Here is a 24,048-nt window from a genome sequence, read left to right on the forward strand (position 1 = left end):
TGGCATTCAGAGAGATCAGGCAAGAGGGAAAGGTAGTAATATGGGAAATGATGAACAGACCATGACAGGAGAGTTGGAAAGTACAGGCATAAGAGTAAATCAACAGGTAAGGCCAGATGCTCCAAAAATAATAAAAGGACAAAACTTAAGACTCTGTATGTGAGTACATGTAGTTTTAAAAACTAAACAGATGAACTGATAGTGCAAATAGAAATTAATATGTACAATCTGATAGCTATGACATGGCTACAAGATGACATGGAAATTCAGAACAGGACCATTTGGTCCTTTGGGCCGGCTCCTCTATTGAACATGATCATTGCTGATCCGAACGGGGTCACGCTGCGTCGGAAAAGGAGCTCGCCACGGCATACGCACAGCGGGGCTGGTTTAGCACAGGGCTAAATAGCTGGCTGTTAAAGCAGACCAAGGCAGGCCAGCAGCACAGTTCAATTCCCATACCAGCCTCCCGAACAGGCGCCTGAATGTGGCGACTAGGGGCTTTTCACAGTAACTTCATTTGAAGCCTACTTGTGACAATAAGCGATTTTCGTTTCAAAAAGAAATGTATAGTGAGAAGTCCCCTGTTTTTGAAACTTTCAAGAAATTGTGAAACTAGAGTGTTTGGGAACACTTTGGTAAAGCATACATCGGCTGTTATGATTATAATTTTGATGCAATTAATAATTAATTTGCTTTTTCTTAATCATAGATTCCGAATACCAATCACTGACCAGTTGCAAAGTACAGAAGATGTAACAACATGTCGGAATGAGTGGATTGATTCTATTGATAAGTGCTGTCTGCACTGGAAGCGTTTATCACAATTCCTTGTAGAAAACAACTTGACTGATACTTCACCAAGTATATCAAAGGAGCCTGCTGATCAAACTATGTTAAAACAATCTGACTTACCTGCAAACTCAAAACTGGAAGAAGGAAAAGAACAAAAGGAGGGCACAGAGAAAGAGACAGAGGGGGAAGAAGGAACGGAACCTCCCTCTGCAGTTAAGAAAACTGCCGGCAAATGGCCTTTGGAAAGGGTTGCACAAAAAGAGGATACAGAGAAAGAGGCAGAGGAGGAACTTGCTTTTGCAGTTAAGAAAACAATTGTGGAATCGTCTTTAGAAAGGGTTGCACAAAAAGTGGATGCAGGCAAAGAGGCAGAAGAGGGAAAAAGAACGGAACTTACATTTGGAGTTAAGGATACTGCTGTAGAATCATGTTTAGAAAGGGTCGCTCTTCCCGTTGTCACCCAACGTCTTCCAGATCCAATGCTACATCCCCCTCCCTCTCCGACACCAGCAATTCCTGCACCTCCCCCACTCCTACCGAAGAAATCAAGAAGTATGACAAAGAAGATGAAAGCATTCCATTGGGATGTAGTTGCCCCAGAAAAGGTCAGTAGTTTCAGTAATCCCTTTTATTCTTGCACTGTGGTTTTTAATTCCAATCAGCAGCTGTGTTGAGGGATTTGAAAACTTTTTTTCAACAATACCTTCCTCCACAAAGTGAAACCACGAGGGGATGATGTCACAGGATCACATCTTTGAGTTTGTTGCAATCTGGCTGCGAATATCAGCCTTATTTTATTTCTAAATATGTCAGATTAAAGCTTGCCATACATACCACTGGCCCTATCAGTCAATTTGCCGCTCCTTCCTCCAAAGTGGTCAAAACAAACGCAACAATTTAAAAGACTTTCTTTTCAAGTTGTCACAGAAGAGGTAGGGAGTGGAAGGGGTGGTAGGGAGTGGAAGGCATCAAACTGCAAAGAATTTGTTCTGATTCTCATCTCCCCTGTGAAAAGGTTTCAAAGGGCTTTCTCATTTTCAAAGAAATAGACTTCAGATTGTTTCTGCTTTTTACTGTCAGTTGCCAGCAAACCTTTGCTGATCGGTAGTTGTATATATTTGACAGTCATTGGAATCATATTCAATCAAAATAAGATGTTTATGGTTATTGGAGGCCAATCTTTTCAGCAATACTCCCCTCCCCCTTATCAGCGGAGTATTCAAGGCCTCAACTGCTTCATCAACAGCCTTCCCTCTAAACATGGTCAGATGTGAGGATATTGGTTGATGGTTGCCCTGTGTTCAGTTCCATCCACAACCGATCAGGCATTGAGGCAGTACCTGTCTGCATGCAAGATGAACCTGAACAACAATCAGACTTGGGTTGATATGCGACAAGTAACATTCACAGCACACAGGGCCAGGTAATGGCCATCTCCAATATCCTTGAGGGACCACCATTGACTTAACTGGACTAGATACATAAATACTCTTGCTATTCTGCAATGAGTGACTCAGCTCTTGACGGCCCTAAGCCTTTCCGCCATCTGCTGCAAAGCCTGAGTCAGGAATTTGATGGAACAGTCTTGTCGCCTGGATAAGTGTTGGCTGCAACAACACTCTGGAAACTTGATATAATCCAGCATTTTAAATAATGATTCACTCCACCACTGGCACATTGAGGTTCACTGTGTGCATTATAGAAACTTGCCATAGCTTCTTTGGCATCCCCTACCAAATCTATAACATCTACCACCTCGAAGAATAAGCTTAGCAGGCACCACCTGCAACTTTCCCACCCAAGCCACACACCATCCTGAACTGGAAATGTCTCAACTTTCCTTAATTGTTGCTGGCTGGACACCCTGGAACTCCCCACCAAACAGCCCCACTGGTGTGACTTCTCTGGATGAAGTGCAGTGGTTCCAGAAGGCAAATCAACACCCCTTTCTCAAGGAAAATAAACCTTGACCTAAGCCAGTGGTGTCCACATCCCATGAATGAATTAAAAAAAGCATGTCAACAAATCTCCAATATTTCTACATTTCCAGATAGCTAGTGTACACATGAAGTCAGAAATGTCAACAGTTTATTCAACCATTTAGTGTAGAACCAGCCCATCATTAGATCCGATAACTCCATGGGCCAGATTTTACATCTCGGTGAGTGGGTGCCGTGGACGTATCTTTCACTCCCACCCAGTCCCGTGGCCCCGCAGCAATTTAACATCCCGCCTCCCAGAGCTGGCAGCCAATTGGATGGACGGTTACTCTGTGGTCCCAGTGGCACCCTTTTAATATCTTCCAAGGATTTCCAGCTGCCATTTCAACTCCGAAATAGTATTTTCTAACCCCGGGCCTCAAGACAAAGACTATTCTCTAGTCGGGGTGGATTGTAATATATATATATATAAAACACCGTGCAATATATATATATCATCGTCCGATGCCTGTCTGTTACTGGGACTTGGGCCAATTTCAACCGGGATGCGATCGTAAGGAGTGCGTAGGAGGAAACCCGACTCTAAACGGCCGCAGATGTGTGGGTCTCTTACCTCAGTTCTGCCGATCCGCTACCCGATGCCTCGGTGTGGTGTTCGGTCTCTCCCTCCTAGCCCTCGTGGCTGGCTTGCCAAATTGTCAAATCTCTTATTTTAACTTCTAATGAAAGTCGATAGTCTGGCTGATTGGAGGTGTCAAAAATGCAACTTTATTGCTAATTATTCACTTGAATATACTTGAATAAGAACTGAATCAAAACTTAAAAACAAAATATCAAACAATAGAAACAAGGGCCAAACATATGGCAAAAATAGCATTAAACATAAAAGCAAAAATAAATCACTTTAAACACAAACAAGCGGATAGATGATTCAAGAATTCATGAAGGCGGGAATTCAGGAATGATACCTTGACCACAGGTCTTACTTTTAAGGGAATTCTTATCGATGGTCTAATCCCTCATTTACTCTCATTGGTTTCTAATTCTAAGCTGAGATCTCCTGATTTGTTCAAATAGATCTGTTACTTAGAGGATGATTTATCAATCAAATATTGATCATTACTTAAGATTGACTGGTATCCATCAGGAATAATTTAGTGTCTATGTGCACGCCACATGAGAATACATTTCTCACTCCACTGCTGGCCATAGACATTGCTGTAACAAATTATTTGATGCATTCTTATTACTAAATGGTCTATTCGTCATATGAAACATTCATTTGAACAGTGTTTACATTTCTACAAACAAGACCCTAAATTTTAATCTTCATTATCTGAAACAATGACTATCTTTTCACAGTCGTGTCATTTTGAATAATTCCACTCTTTTAGCTATGCACTCAATCAGTACCTAAAAACATCAATAAATTAATGAATCAATAAGTCCATAATCTATCACTCGCCACCACCGCTTTGCCCTACCCCCGCCCTCACTTGTGCAAAGCCCGTACAGTGTTACCTGCCGGGTTTCTGACCTGTCGTCGCCCTCACCCCATTGCCAATGAAATAGCAGCAGAGGAGATAAGTGGCTTTTAAATAGCCATTAGATGACACTTAATGGTCAGTTGACACAAGGGCTGGAGGGGTTGTAGGTGCCTGGAAAGGTGCCCATGGCATTTTTGCAGGTTCTCATCTACTGGCGAGCTTTAAATTCTGCCCAATCTGTGTGATACAAATTTGAGTTCACTAGTATTATTATCAAAGCATCCTATCCCTTGCTCCTAATGTCTGAATGTGTTGGTAACATGCCACAGGTGCTGTTTTCATCTGCATGCACCATTCACATAATTCTAGTTGACAGACGATTAATAATTCCATTTTGATTTATTCTGTTAAATATGACCTTTTCATTAATTAATATTATCTGTTTAAACTCTACATGTGGCAAAGTAGACAAGAGCATTAGTTAATTCATTTCAGTAGAGCTTATGAAAATAGAACAGTGGGCACATGAACTGGCTGGTAAGCATTATGAGAACTTACCTTTCTGTTGTGGAGCTGCAACTTCTGAGAATTAATGAAGGGCTACATTCTCTAAAGTAACGAATCTTAACAGTGCCTAAGAGTAGATTGGAGTTCACAATAAGAAATGCAAAACACTGCAGATTTTGGAAATCCAAAATAAAACATAAAATGCTGGAAAAGCTCAGCAGGTATGACAGTATCTGTGAGGAGAGAAGCAGCACCAATGGGCGCGATTCAGCAGAGCCCAAATCGGGCTCCACATCGGGTGCTGGGGCGATCGCGAGTCCACCCAATGCATTCTAGATCACGCCCTCCCTGGACGTGATCCAGATCAGAATATTTAGATGAGCCATTCAATTCATTTAAATACCCGGGCACCCTATTCTCGCGCTTGTGGGACTTCGACCGCGCACTGGTTTCCACAAATGTGGACCCGGCGTGATGGCATCTCTGGGGGTTGTGCAGGCCATGAGAGACCCCTGGGTAGTCAGGGACAGGACAGCCAGGGATCCTGGCACTCCCCCTGGGCACCTGGGCATTGCCAGCCTGGCACCCTGACAGTGCCTGTGTGGTACTGCCAGGGTGCCAGGCTGGCACTGCCAAGGTGTCTGGGTGCCAGGCTGGCACTGGCAGGGGTTGGGCCCGGGGAGGGGCTTGCCCAATAGAAGGGGTGGGGGGGGGGGGTGTTCGATAGCCTCGAGAAGATTCAGGGAGGTGAAGGAGGGGCTGCCCGAGGTTGGGGTTTGGCCTGAAAGGGGAGGGGGAGATTCAGAGATTGGGGCTGCCAGTCAAAATGGTGCCCAATCTGCGAGGAGCCAGTCCTACTCGCCAGTGCAGGAAATCAACTAAAGTGTGGCCTCAGTGGGGAGAAGCTCCCTGAGGACCATACAAATGGTGAAGTGCCGATGAATAGGGGGGTGAATCTCGGCGCTCCAGCCACTGAGAAACACCCTGCCAAACAGGCCCGAAAGTGAACTTTGTTTCATGTCCTCTGAATCGCGCCCAATGTTTCGAGTCCATATGACTCTTCTTCAGAGTGACAGAGAGGGAGAAAAGTGATGGGTTTTCTACTGTTGAAGAGGGGGTAGAGCAGGTGGAGCATAGTGGAAGACCAGGGATGGATGGGAACTAGGAGAGATTTGACAAAGATTTTATGGGCACAGGACATCTGAGGTGCAAAAATGTCATATTCGTGTGATTGTAAAAGTGTGCATTCTCCTGAAGTTCAAGTGTTGGGTTATACTAAATGAAAGGTGCCCCCAAGGTGTTGCTGACCTGGAAGTGCATCATGCGCAGATAAGGTTTTCAGGTTTAAAAACAACCTATGTACAGCTTGATAAAATTCTGCTGTGTGCAGGACGTAGCCTCAATTGTTAATATCTCTAGTGACACATGCACTGTAATTTTATATTATAAATACATGTGCAAAGTAATTTTCCTAAAGAATGTGATTCCGGATGAGAGCAGCGAACAATCTGATGTGAAGAAAATAGTGTTAGTGCTGAGGTGTTTTATTTTCTTTTTTCAGATTCAGAAATCTATCTGGGGACAAAGCAATACGGCAAAGATACAATTACATTATCCAAGACTTGTTGAGCAGTTCTCTACCCAAGATATCCTGACACAACCGGTTAATGACTTTTCTACCCATCAGCAGATACTTCTGAATCACAAAGTTGCCCACAACTTCAGTAAGTTTAATATGGCGAAACAAAGATCTTTGTTTCTGTGTTCAGAATTTCTTTGCCCAATGACTAAAGCAAGTCCGCGCAGGACACAAATAGGACACATGTAGGGTTCGAGCTATTATTGTTCCGACACGTGGGGTGAAATTTGCCTTCATCAGTAATGTCAAGTGGACACACCCCGGGCTGGATATTATGGTGGGAGGGGACGGGTTCTCCATCCCACCCACCCATCCGTGCTACCCACCGGTGAAAAAAATTGGGGCGAGGTTGCCCCAACTCTGATGGGGAATCCTGAAGGTATTAAACTAGTGTGGCCCATTCAGGAGGTACCCATCACCTCCCCCCCCCCCCCCCCCCCGCCCCCATTACCCAACAGCCCATTCAATGGACTGCACACTTGACATGGGGCACTCCTGCCACCGGTCAAACTGAGGCGGGGGCACAGTGCCCATGGCATTTCATGCCACCCAGCCCTCCATCTCCCCCTCACTTGAGGACCTGCATCTGGGGAGGCTATAAAATCCACCCCACAGTGATTTGTCAGCCTGTTCTGCATTGTACCTAAATTGTTTACTTTTCTATTGTGAGGTATGAAACAGGCTGCCAATCTGCTATTTATTTCCATTTCTAAATATGAGGAGAAACCATAAAGTTAATCCTGCTATTTATCTAGCTCACCAATAGATAGAAAGAAAAAGCTATATTGGAGAAAGGTGAAACATGTTTGTTGAGGCTCTGTCAAATAGGCAGGTGTGGACTAATAAAAATGTTTTTAAACTGTCTTTCCTGGACATCTTTGACCATGATCTTTCTCCAGGCTTGTCATCTCTCCCATATTTGATGTAAAATCCACCTGTAATATTGGGATCTTGTACCCCCGCTCCTGGGAACTGCAGTGTGTGGCTGCAATTTGCACAATGCACAGCAGCATAGAAAAGGCGCCACTTGTAACGGGGGTGTTCCAAAATTATGATTAATAAGCTTAATTTGGCATTCGAGTGCAGGAGTTGACCAGTGGAGGGCATACATGCATCAAGGGAAAATATTTCTCTAGAGGTAATCAGTGTGCTGAAACATATCTAAGTACCATAGAATTAATCGACCTCAACTAAACCAGGGATTGTGTTGCTTCTTGGAGCAAACAACATAAGGTAGAAGAATAACAAATAAAGATTAAAATACCCTATATCATATTTTTATTACCTTGAAATTGAATTCATTTGCTAGCCCTTTTTAAATCACTAAAAATTAAATGATCCATTCAAAAGGTATGATTGCTTAAAATCTGTAATCTGGAATATATTTGCTAATGAAATGGTTCTATTAAGCACTAGTTTCTGTCTTTCTCTTCAACAAGACAGTTCAGTGATGAGTGAGTCATTTTTTAATATTCAAACTGCCACACTTTTGTTTCAAACTCGTTTTGATCCATGTTCACAAAATTTATCATTTGGTTTAGCATTTTTGTTTTCTCATGAAATGATCGATCCTAGAAGCAACTAATGATGCAAAATGAAGGAAAGGCAGTCACCAAGTATTGTTAAATCTGCAATTGGATTAGACACACGGTCAGAGGTGGGTTTTGCAGATTGGAGTTCTGCGATTTGCTTTACTGATAATGAAACATCTTCAAATTTGTCTCCACGCCATTGGTTGTGCGAATGAGAGGTAAAGCAAATCTCTAGTTTTTCAGATGCACTTTATGGGCGCGATTCTCCGCCAAAATTTCTCAGTTCATTTGTGGCGGGTTTTTCAGGGAGTTACCCATCGGCTCTGCCGGCGAGTTCCCTACCACTATTCAATGACACTTAGTCACTTTTTTGGGCCCTGTGAAGTTTCTCACCAGTTTGGTGAGTGGACGTTCAGAGACTATTTCCTCGAATGGATGTAGCTGTTACAAGGGGGCATAACTATAAGGTACAGGTTGGGAGATATAGGAGGGATGTCCGAGGTAGGTTCTTTACTCAGAGAGTGGTTTGGGTGTGGAATGGACTGCCTGCTGTGATAGTGGAGTCGGACACTTTATGAACTTTCAAGCAGTTATTGGATAGGCACATGGAGCACACCAGAATGGCAGGGAGTGAGATAGCTTGATCTTGGATTCGAACAAGGCTCGGCACAATATCAAGGGCCGAAGGGCCTGTTCTGTGCTGTACTGTTCTATGTTCTATGTTTAGCCCAAACAGGGCGCGATTATCTGGCCACGCTGCACCAGAAAAACACCTCGCCGAGGCGCAGCACTGCCGGTGAAAACCAGGAGACTCAGTCCCGGGATCTATCTGGCTCGCAAAGCATTGCGAGATTCAACACCATTTTGTGAGATGTTTCAAGGTGTAGTCTGCCCACAATGGGCAGGATCACGTTTTGGCAAATCTCCATATTAGAGTGAGGCTTACTGCCTCGCTCTAATGTGTAGGTTCCCGAGGTACCTGAGGCTTTGCGATTCAATCGCTTCGCCTTGTGGACCGTGGGTGAGCGCTGTTTGGTACTGGTTCCCACAAACGGCACTCATGGAGATGTATGAGGGGATCGGTGGCCGCCAGCTGCATACCCCTTGGCAGGGTGATGCCCTGGCACTACTAGTGCCACCTGTGTACCCTGTCAGTGCCATTTGAGTGCCAGTCTGGCACTGCCAAGGTGCCCAGGTGGCACTGCCAGCTGGCAAGGGCACTGCCAGGGTGCCAGGTTGGCACTGCCAAGCTGGCATTTTTGCACACGTGTGATTGGGCCGGGATTGCCCTGTGTGGGTGTTTTGAGGGTGTGGGGGGGGGGGGGTGCTGGGGCACCTCCCACGTTGCCTTCGGGCTGGGGGAGGCTGTTGGGGATTACTTTGTGGTCCTTGTAGATCGAGATGCCATTTATAAATAGTGTCCCGATCTCTCGCTACAAGGAGGAGTTCCGGCGAGTGGAGCTATGTGCAGCCTTGGTCACTCGTTCCCTGTTCAGGCCCCTTATTCAAAGCGAGTCATGTTAAATAGCCATGTGTTTCTCGGCACTGTGAGTGTCACGGCTAAATGTGCTCGCTCGGCGACTTTGTTCCCTTTTGGAAAGATCGCACCCTTAGAATTTTTTAGCACTGGAGAGCTGAACTCAGAGATCAGGCTGCCATTTTGAAAGGGTTCCCCAATCTCTAAGTGAGCTTGTGGGTCTCCCCCACCCATGGGCAATGTCGCCCCCCCCCCACACACATGGGCATTACTCCACACCCACATAATTGACGACACCCCACTATGGGGTAACTGGGGGTCCACCCACTTATTGACCCCCCCCCCCCCATTCCAGGACTCCCACCCTTCATCCCCCCCCAACCTCCCAGAGGCCCCTACTTACCTACCCTACACACCCCCACCCTTGAAATCCCCCTCCACCCTCCGTTATTGGGTATGGCCCATCTCAGGCCTGGGCCCTTGGCAGTGCCATGCTGGCACCTGAATACCCTTGCACTGCCAGCCTGGCACCCGGGCAGCTCTCATTCTGACTTGGCCGTACCACCCAGGCACCTTGGCAGTGCCAGGGTGGTGTTGCCAAGGTGATAGCTGGGCAATGCCAAGATGCCTGCGTTCTAGGGGGAGGGCCAGGGAGTCACCCTGCACTGACCCTGAACACCCAGTTGTTTTCAATAACCTGGGAGACCCCCGGGTGGTGTTCTGCCTAGTCCACGTCTGTGTGGATCAGTGCTGAACGGCGCCTGGCTATGGCCTTGCTGGGCGAGACCGGTGGATCCCGGGTAAATTCGCCGAAGTCAGTTTAAAACCGGCTTCGGCACGCCATTTGGTCCCACCGCTTGTGGGCAGGATTCTGACTCCGATGCCTCGTGGGACTAGGGTGAATCCCGCAAAGCAGAAGATTTCTGGGAAGTCTGCAAGAGGCCTCTCCCGGGATTCACCGGCTGCAACGCGCTCAAGCGAGATTCTGGATGATTTATTCAGAAACTGAACCGGGCAGAGCAGTGAGAGCTTCTCTCCGAATCAATGGGCTGTAAACCGGAGCTGGGTCTGTTTGTCTATCAGAAACATGCCTCTTGCGGGAAACTGATTAAAATTCAGATTTTTCACGAGTTGGGGGCTGATTTGCCCTTAATTTGAACAGAGATGAGATTCCTGTCTACATAGAGCTAGTAGGTGCAGGAATGAAGGTGAATCAGATGAAGTGTGGAGTTCATTTAGACACCCCATGGCAGCCATCAGTGAAGCTACAGGTTGTACTGCGGTAGAGATCTGTGGCTTGCGGCACAGCCGTCCACTGCACCAGGGGGAAGTAAGATATCATGGTGAGTCCATTTGCCCGCACCCGGCCAATGACAAAGAACAAAGAACAAAGAAAAGTACAGCACAGGAACAGGCCCTTCGGCCCTCCAAACCTGTGCCGACAATGTTGCCTGTCTAAACTAAAATCTTCTGCACTTCCGGGGTCCGTATCCCTCTATTCCCATCCTATTCATGTATTTGTCAAGATGCCCCTTAAACGTCATTATCGTCCCTGCTTCCACCACCTCCTCCGGCAGCGAGTTCCAGGCACCCACTACCCTCTGTGTAAAAAAATTTGCCTCGTACATCTCCTCTAAACCTTGCACCTCGCATCGCACCTTAAACCTATGCCCCCTAGTAATCGACCCCTCTACCCTGGGAAAAATTCTCTGACTATCCACCCTATCTATGCCCCTCATAATTTTGTAGACCTCTATCAGGTCGCCCCTCAACCTTTGTCGTTCCAGTGAGAACAAACCGAGTTTATTCAACCTCTCCTGAGAAGAGAATCCTGATATTGAACGTTGGGATCCACATTTAAATGTCATTATCAGGTCTTTATAGCTGATATGAAAGAGAAAATGCTGGAAAATCTTTATAGCTGATAATATCGCATTGCCACACCGCCGCGCACCACCCCCCTCACTCCCCCGTTAGATTCGCCGATTTCCCAGGGCAAGCACAACCTACCCAGACGTGTTCAGGTGAATGCATCACTCAGAGGAGAGGGTCATGCCTGGGCACTGCTCCCTGTCACTGCACCCTGGCGCTGCCCATGGGGTGGTGTGCTCCCTGAGGGTGTGTTCCATGGGGCGTGAGGGGGATGTTCGCAGAGGTGTTTGGGCAGGCATTTCTATTTTTAATTGTTTGTATCGGAGCGCCCTTTCAAAACCAAATTGAGCCTGCCCCGCCAGCTTGACTTTGTGGGACCTGTCCCTTTATTTTCCTTCAACTATGAGTTGAACGGTACAACGGGCAAAGCTGCATTTAAGGCTGGTGGCATCCTCACTGCTTTTCCCGCCCGCTGTGCCAGTCTGCCTATTTTTGTGAACTCCTGTGCATAGATAGATTAAGTGAGTGGGCAAAGATCTGGCACATGAAGTACAATGTGGGAAATGTGAAATTGTCTATTTTGGCAGGAAGAATAAAAGAGAAGCATATTATCCCGATGGTGTGAGCTTGCAGAGTACTGGGGTGCAGAGGGATCTGTGTGTCCTAACGCATGAGTTACAAAAGACTAGTACACAGCTACAGCAAGTAATTAGGAAAGCTAATAGAATGTTATCATTCAATCCGAGTGGAATTGAATACAAAAGTAGGGGGCTTATAATTCAGTTGTACAGGGTATTAGTCAGACCACATCTGAAATACAGGGTGCCATTCTCCGGAAAGATTTCTAATGTGGTAGCGAGCGGAAATTGGATATGGGGTGGCTCTCGTGAATTGCATGGAAATAGGGTTTAAGTGGTGATAATTTGTCTCTCACCACGCTACAGCGATATACGATTTCGCCTACGGGAGCGGCCGGGTTCATCGCAAACTGTTTGGCGCCTGGTGCGATTCTCGTTTTTATCCTCTCCTGCTATTAACCGGTCTCATTGCGCTTGAGCGAGAGTGTAATGAGGCCAGAGAATCGCGCCCACGGTGTACAGTACTGGTCACCTTATTTAAGAAAGGATGTAAATGCGTTGGAAGCAGTTCAGAGAAGGTTTACCAGAATAATACTGTAATGGGTCGGTGGCTAGGTTTGAGTCCAGTGGAGTTTAGGAAAGTAAGAGGTGACTTGGTTGAAACAGAAAGATTCTGAAGAATATAGACAGTGTGGATGTGGAGAGGCTGTTTCCTCTTTCAGGGAATCTAGAACCAGGGGTCACTGTTTGAAAATAAGTTAGCGCCCATTTAAAATGGAGAGGAGGTGAATGTTTTCAGTCAGAGGGTGGTGAGTTTCTCGAACTCTCTTCCTGAAAAGGCGGTGGAAGCAGAGCCTTTGAACAATTCTAAGGCAGAGGTGGATAAGACAGAGGTAGGCAAGATGCAGATTTGAGGTTACTGTCAGATAAGCCATAATCTTATTAAATAACAGAACAGGCTGGAGGGGCCAAATGGCCTGCTGTTGCACCTCGTCCATAGGTATGTTTGATTATATCATGAACAGCAGAGGGCTGAAGAGCAGGCAGTGTGTAGGAGTTGAATGAACAAAAGGTTCAGATGGAATATTAGTAACCTGGTTGGAGTTCCCACTGTGTTTGGATTTAAAATGCTGAGGTCGTTTCTAAATTAGAGTTATGCTGAAGGACTAAATCAAAACACATTGATGGATTATAGACTGATGATATTCCCACACTCTATGTGACAGTTCCTTTTCCCACTTGTAGCTTCAGCAAATTGCCTTTGTATAGTCAAGTTCACATTGAACAACCACCCCAGGCACTTCAGAGGCATTGCCTTTATATTTTGGAGTGAAATACACATTGTGAAATACACAGCTGCCTCACAACAGGACATCTAAGATTTCACCAATATTAACAGCTATGTTTCTATTTTATTGTTCACTTACTTGTTCTGGAAGAGATATGAAACATTTCTATTTTTCTGTATTTTTTCACTTTGGTATTACAAAGTTTAGAGGACTGCATTCTGCTCCCGGGCATTTGCTGAATCTCCAGTTTACAACCACTTAGAGTGGCTTGTTTCTCTCTGGATTATGGAAATCCGTGTCTTTCACTCAGTGCACCTACACAGCAATATGGATGAGGTCAAGAACTCAGTTGAGTTGGGGGAGCGGGTGAGAGCAGAGACCTTCAGTTCTGCAGTTTGCCAAGTGGAAGAGCTGGAGCATTCTCTACGGCCAATATTTATATTACTAAAACAGATTACAGGCAGTCCTCAGACTTACGACACAGTTGATTCCTGAAAACCTCATTGTATCGCAAAATGCCATAAATCTGAACTGATTTTCCCATGGGAACAATGTGATAAATAGGGGGTTCGTTACTGAACCAAGGCCAGATATCAGTCATGGTGCGCACAGTCATGTTAAATGCTCCTGACTCTTGCTTGCCCTGCCAAGTTTCTGAGGTGACTTTTAATGTCTGCACGCCTTAGCACAAGTTCCTCAGTTAGTGTGGGAGGTCATAATGAAGACATCAATCATTGTCAGTTGCCTTTTAACTTTGAACTTCTGCAGGTCTAAGTGCATATTAAATACAACATAAGCATATAAATGAATTAAAAATGTGATGGTTGTGCCAAAGAAATTTAATAGAATAAAACACACATTTCCAACCGAATAAAGACAGTGCGACCTGTCCTGTCATAGACATGAGCAACACAGAATGTCTGAAAATGCTGGCATGACGTCGTAATGTGAAAACCAACATTGTAAACTCAAAATGGGGTGTCAATTCATAAACTTTGTAAGTGCCGTTCGTCATAACATGAACGTCATAAAGGCGAGGGCTACGGGTCATTATCACATTGCTGTTTGTGAGATATTGTACACATATTGTCTGCCCTCCTTTCCTAAATTACAAAATTGACCAGACCTAAAAGTACTTAATTAACCACAAAAAACTTTGGGAATCAAGATGTTGTGAAAAGCACAATATATATGTAAATCTTTCGTTTTCTTGATTTCAGTTCCCGTATCTTATGACATCTTGCAAGGGGCATCTACTGTTTTATCTCTTCCAAGATTTCTCTTGCAAATCCATTTCAAAAAAATATATTTACTACAATAGCAACAAAATTCAAGAAGGTAAGGTGGGATTTAAAGATGAGAGCATGAATTTTGATCTTGAGGCATTAGCAGGTGGGGGGAAGGAGGGGGCGAGATTCTCTACCTTGACGACAGTGGGGTGGCACACAGTTGGTCGGCAGTGGGATTTTCTGGTCCCATCGCTATCAATGGTACTTTCTATTGATTCCACCCCATGCTGCTGTGAAACCTCCAGCGGGGGTGCACGGTCGGCGGGACTGGAAGATCCCGCTGGCATGTGGAGTCGAAGGATCTCGCCTGGGGCCAAAGAGAGAGATCATGGGCCCTGGTGCTTTGCCTGTTTCTGGGCCCTTTAACCCACCCCTCCCTCCCCCTCCACTCTGCTCTTCCAACTTCATTCAGCTCCCACCACCCTCCTCACATCCTTTTAGTCCCCAGAATTAATGTCACAGTGGGGTCAAACTGTTAAAATAGATTGAGTGAAGCTTCTTGTTTTTCTATTTATAAGCCGATTGAAAGTTCAGTTTTCAGTGTGATAAATGGCTTTGTCAGACATTCACACACAACTTGGTCATCCATATTATGCAATCAGCTCTGCTCCTTTGAACCAGGTACGCAATACTGGAAAGCAACATCCCAAAGATCTCACAAGCACTGTAAATACAACCCTCTGTACAAATTTGAATATTTGAACTCGCAGTGAGATCTTCTATTGGCACATGATTCCTGGTTTCACTTCCAAGATTAAAAGTGGCAAAACCTTCCAGTAAATTAGCACCAATCAGTTCACCTGCAATAAAGTGCTATTTCTATTTCACACAAGTGGGATTTGTTAACCGAAAGTTTACACTTTGCACTGAATTTTAAGTATTTTCTCACTTGATGAATATATTGTCATGGACCAGTTGGGATGAGCATTTTCAACACTTCCCATTTCTATTGGAACAAAAATAACCCCTGTCATAATATACACCATGATGTGGAGATGCCGGCGTTGGTCTGGGGTGAGCACAGTATGAAGTCTTACAACACCAGGTTAAAGTCCAATAGGTTTGTTTTGATGTCACTAGCTTTCAGAGCGCTGCTCCTTCCTCAGGTGAATGAAGAGGTATCAACCATCAGACTCACCATGGACTACTCTCCAAAATCAGTTGCATTCTTGGACACACTCGTCTCCATCAAGGACGGTCACCTCAGCACTTCGCTTTACCGCAAGCCCATGGATAACCTCACGATACTCCACTTCTCCAGCTTCCACCCTAAACACATTAAAGAAGCCAACCCCTATGGACAAGCTCTCCGTATACACAGGATCTGCTCAGATGAGGAGGAGCGTAACAGACATCTACAGACGTTGAAAGATGCCCTTGTACGAACGGGATATGGCACTCGACTCATCGATCGACAGTTCCAACGCGCCACAGCGAAAAACCGCACCAACCTCCTCAGAAGACAAACATGGGACACAACCGACAGAATACCCTTCGTCATCCAGTACTTCCCCGGAGCGGAGAAACTACGTCATCTTCTTCACAGCCTTCAACACGTCAATGATGACGATGAACATCTTGCCAAGGTCATCCCCACACCGCCACTACTTGCCTTCAAACAACCGCGCAACCTCAAACAAACCATTGTTTGCAGCAAACTACCCAGTCTTCAGAATAGTGACCACGACACCACACAACCCTGCCATGGCAATCTCTGCAAGACGTGCCAGATCATCGACATGGATACCACTATTACACATGAGAACACCACCCACCAGGTACGGGGTACATACTCGTGCGACTCAGCCAACGTTGTCTACCTCATATGCTGCAGGAAAGAATGTCCCGAAGCGTGGTACATTTGCGAGACCATGCAGACGCTGCGACAACGAATGAATGGACATCGCGCGACAATCACCAGGCAGGAATGTTCCCTTACAGTCGGGGAACACTGCAGCAGTCAAGGGCATTCAGCCTCTGATCTCCGGTAAGCGTTCTCCAAGGCGGCTTTCAGGATGCGTGACAACGCAGAATCGCCGAGCAGAAACTTATAGCCTAGTTCCGCACACATGAGTGCGGCCTCAACCGGGACCTGGGATTCATGTCGCATTACATTCATCCCCCACCATCTGGCCTGCGAAATCCTACCGACTGTCCTGGCTTAACATAATTCACACCTCTTTAACCTGGGGTTACCCCATCTCTGGATCTGTAAAGATTTAATCACCTGCCAATGGTCGCATTCCAAGCATTGTTTGGCATCTTTGAATTTGTCTATATATATGTTTCTGGAACATACCTCTTCATTCACCTGAGGAAGGAGCAGCGCTCTGAAAGCTACTGACATTGAAACAAACCTGTTGGACTTTAACCTGGAGTTGTAAGACTTTGTACGATAATATACACCAGCATATCATGGTGCAGACACACACTGATGGACACACAGTGGGACCAATCAACATACACAACACCGCAGCCAATCACCAGTGAGAGCACATGCACGATAAAGACAGGGGGCATCAGAGTTCCTGTTCATTCGAGTAGCAGCTAGCTAGGAGCACAGAGCTCACAGCCTGCAACACAGACATCCACCATGTGCTGAGTGCATCAACTGGTTAGGACAAGGCAAATGTCTTTAGTTAAAGCTAATGTCGTATTTACCCACAGTTCAAGTATGTTTAAATAGTTAACCTTTTAATAAAATGGTGTTGCACTACTTCAAGTGTTGGTGACCTGTATGTGATCCAGAACACCCAACACATCATGATACCAGGGTGGTTGCATACTCGCACTTCTTAGACCTACCTGCAAGTAATCTGCCTTCTGCCAGCATTCCTCCATCTTGCAATATGGACAATATCAGCCCGCCGCCGCCGCTCCGCATTGCCGGCAATCTTGGGGCCAAGTGGAAGATTTTCAAACAGCGCTTTCAGCTCTTCCACAAAGCCACGACAGGGGTTCCTCGGACACCAGAAAGATTGCTCTTCTCCTCTCCACGGCCGGGGATCATGCCATCCACATTTTCAACTCTCTTACCTTTGCAGATGACGAAGACAAGACGAAATTCAAGACGGGTCTCCTCAAATTTGACACTCACTGCAGCGTAGAGGTGAATGAAAGTTTTGAGTGCTACGTGTTCCAGCAGTGTTTGCAGGGTAAGGACGAACCTTTTCAATCCTTTCTAACGCACCTTGCAGCTACGGGCCCATCTCCGACTCCATGATACGCGACCAGATCGTTTTCGGTGTTCAGTCGGACCCCCTACGTCAGCAGCTCCTCAAAGTAAAGCAGCTCACCCTAGCGACCGCCATCGAGACCTGTGTCCTACATGAAAATGCCACCAGTCGGTACTCCCATATACAAGCGGCTGAAACGGGGCAAGATCCCCACGAGGCGGAACGGATCCAAGTGATTGAGCACTTCCAGGGCCTCAGCCTGGATGAGGGCGGCCATTTCGCTCGCTTTTCACGGACTCCCGCGCTTGCATGCACCAAACGAGGGACAGCGATGTGGAGGAACGTAATGAGCAGGTGCGCACCACGCATGACCGCACCGTGCATGCGCGGTGGCACAGCGAATATGCTGACATCACGACATGCGACAACTGTGGCTCCGCCCATTTAAAGCAGCAATGCCCCGCAAATTCTCGACTGCCTACGATATGGAAGTCTTGGCCACTATGCTGCCTGCTGGCGAGCAGCTCAGCTTTCCAATTCATATCGCTTCAGCCAGCCTCGCAGGAATGTTCGGGCAATTCAACTCACGGTCACCGAGTCCGATTGCGACCTCCCGCACAGCAGTGACACCGAGGACCTGAAGGCGCCTTTTCGAGTCTGTGTCGTAACGAAAAACAGGCTGTCCCCGAAGCAAAGACACCAGCCGCTGTCGGTATACAGCATCGATCCAGACGATGAGTGGTGTGCCATCCTGACGGTCAACCGGTCCCAAATACGATTCCGCCTGAACACTGGTGACTCTGCCAATCTCATGGCGTGGTCTGCTTTCCAAAGCCTTCGTGTCAAACCAACCATTCTTCCATTGGCCTGCCAGCTATTGGACTACAATGGCAACATCATTCCTGCTACCGGCTCACGCCAATACGAAGTCACGAAAAGCCATCCTTACATTCGAGATTGTGGGCTCCTCGAAGGACTCTCTGCTTGGCGCACAGGCGTGCAAGCCGCTAAACCTCGTTCAAAGAGTTCACTCTCTCTCTCCTGATGACACATCTGCCTTCCAGGATGCTGACTTCAGGGCGCAACTCAACGCCATCATTGACCAGCACCGCAACGTCTTCGAAGGCATGGGCACGCTCCCATATACTTACAAGATCCTACTCAAACAGAACGCCACGCCTGTGGTGCATGCACCTCGCAGAGTCCCAGCACCCCTCAAGGACCGCCTCAAGCAGCAGCTGCAGGACCTCCAAGACCAAGGAGTGATATCCAGATTTACGGAACCAACCGACTGGGTCAGTTCCATGGTGTGTGTAAAAAAGCCTTCCGGTGAGCTCAGAATCTGCAATGATCCAAAGGATCTGAATCGCAACATAATGAGGGAGCATTACCCAATCCCCAAGCGCGAAGAGATCACATGCGAGATGGCTCACGCCAGGCTCTTCACCAAACTTGACGCCTCGAAAGGATTCTGGCAAATTTAACTGGAAAGATCCAGCAGGAAACTGTATACCTTTAACACCACTTTTGGCAGATATTGTTACAACAGGATGCCGTTTGGGATCATATCAGCATCAGAAGTGTTCCACAGGATCATGGAACAAATGATGGAAGGCATTGAAGGTGTTCGCGTCTATGTCGACGACATAATCATTTGGTCCACCACCCCGCAGGAGCATATCTGTCGCCTCCAGCGCATGTTCAAACGCATACGGGAGCAGGGCCTACACCTCAACAGAGCCAAATGCTCCTTCGGCCAGACGGAACTCAAGTTCCGAGGGGACCACATCTCCCAGTTGGGTGTGCGGCCGGATGCGGACAAGGTGGCTGCCATCACAGCCATGAAAAAGCCAGAGGACAAGAAGGCTGTCCTCCGATTTCTGGGCATGGTCAACTTCCTAGGGAAGTTCATCCCTCGCCTCGCCTCTCATACCACAGCTCTCAGGAACCTGGTCAGGAAGACGACAGAGTTCCAATGGCTTCCTGCCCACGAGCGCGAATGGAGAGAACTTCAACCCAAACTTACCACGGCCCCGGTATTGGCCTTTTTTGATCCAGCGAAAGAGACAAAAATTTCGACAGATGCCAGCCAATCTGGCATTGGGGCAGTGCTCCTGCAATGCGATGAGGCCTCATCATGGGCCCCCGTTGAATATGCGTCACGCGCCATGGCCCCCACGGAACAGCGCTACGCGCAGATAGAAAAGGAGTGCCTGGGCTTTTTGACCGGTGTCGTCAATTTTCATGATTATGTGTAGGGCCTTCCCCAATTCACCGTCGAGACTGACCATCGCCCACTGGTCAATATAATACAAAAAGACTTGAACGGCATGACGCCTCGCCTCCAGCGCATTCTGCTCAAATTCCGACGATACGACTTCCAGCTCATATACACCCTGGGCAAAGACCTGATCATAGCTGACGCTCTGTCCAGGGCAGTCAACACCCCGTGTGACCCAGCGGGATTCGTCTGCCAGGTTGACGCCCATGTGGCCTTCATGGCCTCCAATCTACTGGCCACGGATGAACGCCTCGTCCAGATTCGCTGCGAGACTGCGGCTGACCCCCTGCTACAGCGTGTCATGCACCATCTAACAGATGGGTGACTCAAGGGCCAATGCCTGCAGTTCTACAACATCAGAGACGATCTGGCGGTAGTCGATGGTGTCATCCTGAAGCTGGACCGCATTGTTATCCCACACAGCATGCGCCAGCTCGTCTTGGAACAGCTACACGAGGGCTATCTTGGCGTGGAGAAGTGCCGCTGATGGGCCCGAGAGGCAGTGTACTGGCCCGGCATCAATGACGACATCGCCAACACAGTGCTCAACTGCCCCACCTGTCAGCGGTTCCAGCCGGCCCAAACATGTGAGACCCTACAGCCCCATGAGTTGGTCACGTCCCCTTGGTCCAAGGTCGGCATCGACCTGTTCCATGCGCTGGGCAGGGTCTATGTTCTGATTGTAGACTATTTTTCAAACTACCCGGAGGTGGTACGTTTGCACAACAGCACATCATCTGCAGTCATCTGTGCCTGTAAGTACACCTTTGCTCGTCACAGCATCCCACTCACTGTGATGTCAGACAATGGCCCCTGCTTCGCAAGCCAGGAATGATCCAACTTTGCCAGGAGGTACAACTTTGTGCATGTGACATCCAGTCCCCTGTACCCCCAATCCAATGGCAAAGCGGAGAAGGGTGTCCACATAGTCAAACGGCTCCTCTGCAAGGCTGCCGATGCAGAATCCGACTTCTACCTCGCCTTACTGGCCTATCGTTCGGCCCCACTCTCCACGGGCCTTTCGCCAGCCCAGCTGCTCATGGGTTGCACCCTGAGGACGGCGGTGCCGTCCATTCATGTCCCAGACCTCGACCACGTTCCGGTCCTTCAACGAATGCAACTGTCTCGTGCACAGCACAAGGCGGCTCATGACTCCCGTGCAGCTGATCTCCCTGCTCTGGCTCCAGATGACAATGTCCGCATCCATCTTCCCGATGGTGGCTGGTCTGCAACTGCTGTGGTTCTTCGGCAGGTGGCTCCCCGCTCGTTCCTGGTTCGTCTACCGGATAGTTCCATTCGACGCCATAATTGACGTGCCCTTCGTCTCGTTCCACGCTCGCTACGTGATCCTCCGCCAGTGCCACGCCCTCCTGTTGTCCCTGACCTGGACTATGTGGAGATTCCGGTTACTCTGCATCCTCCTCACTCTGACACAGTCCAGCCCGCTCCTCAGGCGGCGGCTCCCGACCCACCCTTGAGGCGGTCAACCAGAATTTATCGCCCACCTCAGAGACTTAATTTGTGAATTTTGTGCACTAATGGACTCTCTGGTCTGTTCTGTTCGTCCGTTTAATCGTTCAAGTGGTTTGTATGTAGTGTTCATCTCGTTATTTGTGTGACACACTGTTTTTTCTGCACCAGGCACCTTCCCATGTAAATAGCTTAGTTTTATGTACATAGTCCTGTAAATATTTCGTACAGACGTAGTCAAACATTTACCACACACTATTTATTGTCATGCAGGCACATTTTTTTATATAAAAGGGGGGATGTCATAATATACACCAGTATCTCATGGTGCAGACACACACACTGATGGACACACAGTGGGACCAATCAACATACACAACACCGCAGCCAATCACCAGTGAGAGCACACGCACTATAAAGACAGGACGCATCAGAGTTCCCGCTCATTCGAGTAGCAGCGAGCTAGGAACACAGATCTCACAACCTGCAACACAGACATTCACCATGTGCTGAGTGCATCAACTGGTTAGGACAAGGCAAAGGTCTTTAGTTAAAGCTAGTATCGTATTTACCCACAGTTCAAGTCTGTTTCAATAGTTAACCTTTTAATAAAATAGTGTTGTACTACTTCAAGTGTTGGTGACCTGTATGTGATCCAGAACACCCAACACATAAACCCCTTTTGCCAGCCCTCCAGAAAGAAATCAGACTCCCTGTGGTTCTCTCATTCCCCCTTCAACAGGCAACCCAGCAGCAGCTGCCTGAGATCTACTTTGGCCCAACATTAAACATGAATTTTTTTAAAAAGGTGAAACGCTGAAATGAAGACATACAGGACCCAGTGATTAGTATTGTCTGCACCTCCCACTCCTGGATCCTTCACTTATAAAGGGACTGTTATGAGTGGAGTAATGGGTAAAATTTAAGAAAACAACTTGTGTGTTATCTATTATTATTGCTTTAGATTTTACTTGTAGATCTCTTTTTTCATGAAGTGAGTAATCCAGTCATTGACCATAGCATGGAGGATTAACTGACCTCGGCACCATCATTGAGAGGCAATGAGTGCAGAACACAGAAACAGGCCATTCATCCAACTGGTCCATGCCAATATATTCCTGATCACAAAAGCCTCCTCCCACTCGACTACATCTAACCCTATCAGCTTATCCTTCTATCCCTTTCCCTCTCACATGCTTGCGTAACATCCTATAAGTGCATCTATGCTATGCTGTACCTGGTGGTCACAGATTCTGAGCAAATGATTGTTCATTAGTTGGTGGCACTTGCAGGCTTGATTTATGTTAAATGTTGGCTTTGACAACCCTACATGCAGCCACTTGGGCCTTTAATTGGCGAGGGGGTTAAACAAAAACTCATCAATATGTTTTTCCAGCCCATCATTATCTATTTTTGACATCTTCTGTACCTTTAAATTACACGGTGAGAGCCAGAAGCAATGATTTTACACTCACAATTCATTTGTAACTTGTTGATACATGGAAATTTCTCTATTACGCACAATTCAAGTGGAAAGTTTAAGTGGAGCTTTCTGCATATTTAAACCTTGCGTGAATCACAAACAACAGAAATGTCCATGCACCTTGAATGGTGGCAACACTGCAGGATAAAGAAGAGCACAATGTAAAAACAAATTTTCTTGGGTGCAGCAAGGATAAGAATAGATTGATTAGAGTAAAAAAGATAAAATTAATGTTACAGTGAAATGGCACAAATCATAGAAGGTGAATGCCATTACACTGGAAAATAACTGGAAAACAGATTTTGTAGGACTGTCCTAATGAAATTGGGTTTCATAAATTATGGACAGTCAGTGGTTTTAAATCCTGTTTTCTTCCATTTTTAAGACATTTTTCTGAGAAGCTTTCCTGTCAAAGTGTCTGAACTGAGGGGGAAATTGCTCATAATACAAGAAGAAAATGGTGGATTGTCAAATGAGCAGATTGCTTCTTTACGGAGGTAAGCTTTCTGATTGGGAGATATATAGTGATTTTCGCTATTTGGAAATAATGTGAGAGAGGGAGCTGTAAGACTACAATTGCAAGTGATGAAATTTCCTCATACTGGTTAGAAAACCAGTATATTAGCAGATCCTGAAAAAGAGTTTTAATGCATATCCCACTTAAACCTTCTTTCAACAATCTACATTATTTTAAATCTCACACTTGAGCTACCTAATCACTGTTACTTGACTTATTTTGCCTTACAATGTCTTGCTTGCAGTAGATTTTCTGTTTGTTTGTTCTTAGAGTGTGAGGAAGATTGGCAAACGTGGTTGTTAAGCTCCACCCCGTAGGAATAGTAAGGGGGGGAAGTTTCCGAAGGTCTTGGATTTGATGGTGGATTTGGATGAGGGTGTGGGGAGGGGAATTGGAAAAAAACAACCAAAATCCCAATCGTTTTCCGTCTCCTTGCATTTTCCCTGACGGCAGGACAGCAAGACGCCCAGCAGTGGGGGGAATACAATAGAGGTTGTTAAAAAGTCACTTAGCTACAATTTTATAAGAGCAACACAATCTTACATAGAAACATAGAAGCAGGGGGAAGCCATTCGGCCCTTCGAGATCCAAATGCTATATCTAACTGCTTTTTGAAAACATAAAGGGCGGGATTCTCCATTGCCCAACGGCGAAATCGGGAGCGGAGATTGGGTGCAGAATAGCTCCCGACGCCGAAATCGCGGCAGCTGCCAGTC

At 46.7% G+C, this 24,048-nt stretch overlaps 1 protein-coding gene across 2 annotated transcripts in view; it reads left to right on the forward strand.

Annotated features, from left to right (window-relative positions):
- LOC140428329 (uncharacterized) overlaps positions 1–24,048 on the forward strand; it is a 199,923-nt gene that overhangs the window by 89,765 nt on the left and 86,110 nt on the right. For both annotated transcript variants that reach the window (XM_072514684.1, XM_072514683.1), the window contains exons 7-9: positions 713–1,400; positions 6,291–6,453; positions 23,201–23,312. In XM_072514684.1, the coding sequence (XP_072370785.1) occupies positions 713–1,400; positions 6,291–6,453; positions 23,201–23,312 (963 nt within the window). The remainder of the gene's footprint in view (positions 1–712; positions 1,401–6,290; positions 6,454–23,200; positions 23,313–24,048) is intronic.

This window comes from Scyliorhinus torazame, chromosome 8 (genome assembly GCF_047496885.1).
Source record: "Scyliorhinus torazame isolate Kashiwa2021f chromosome 8, sScyTor2.1, whole genome shotgun sequence".
NCBI lineage: Eukaryota > Metazoa > Chordata > Chondrichthyes > Carcharhiniformes > Scyliorhinidae > Scyliorhinus > Scyliorhinus torazame.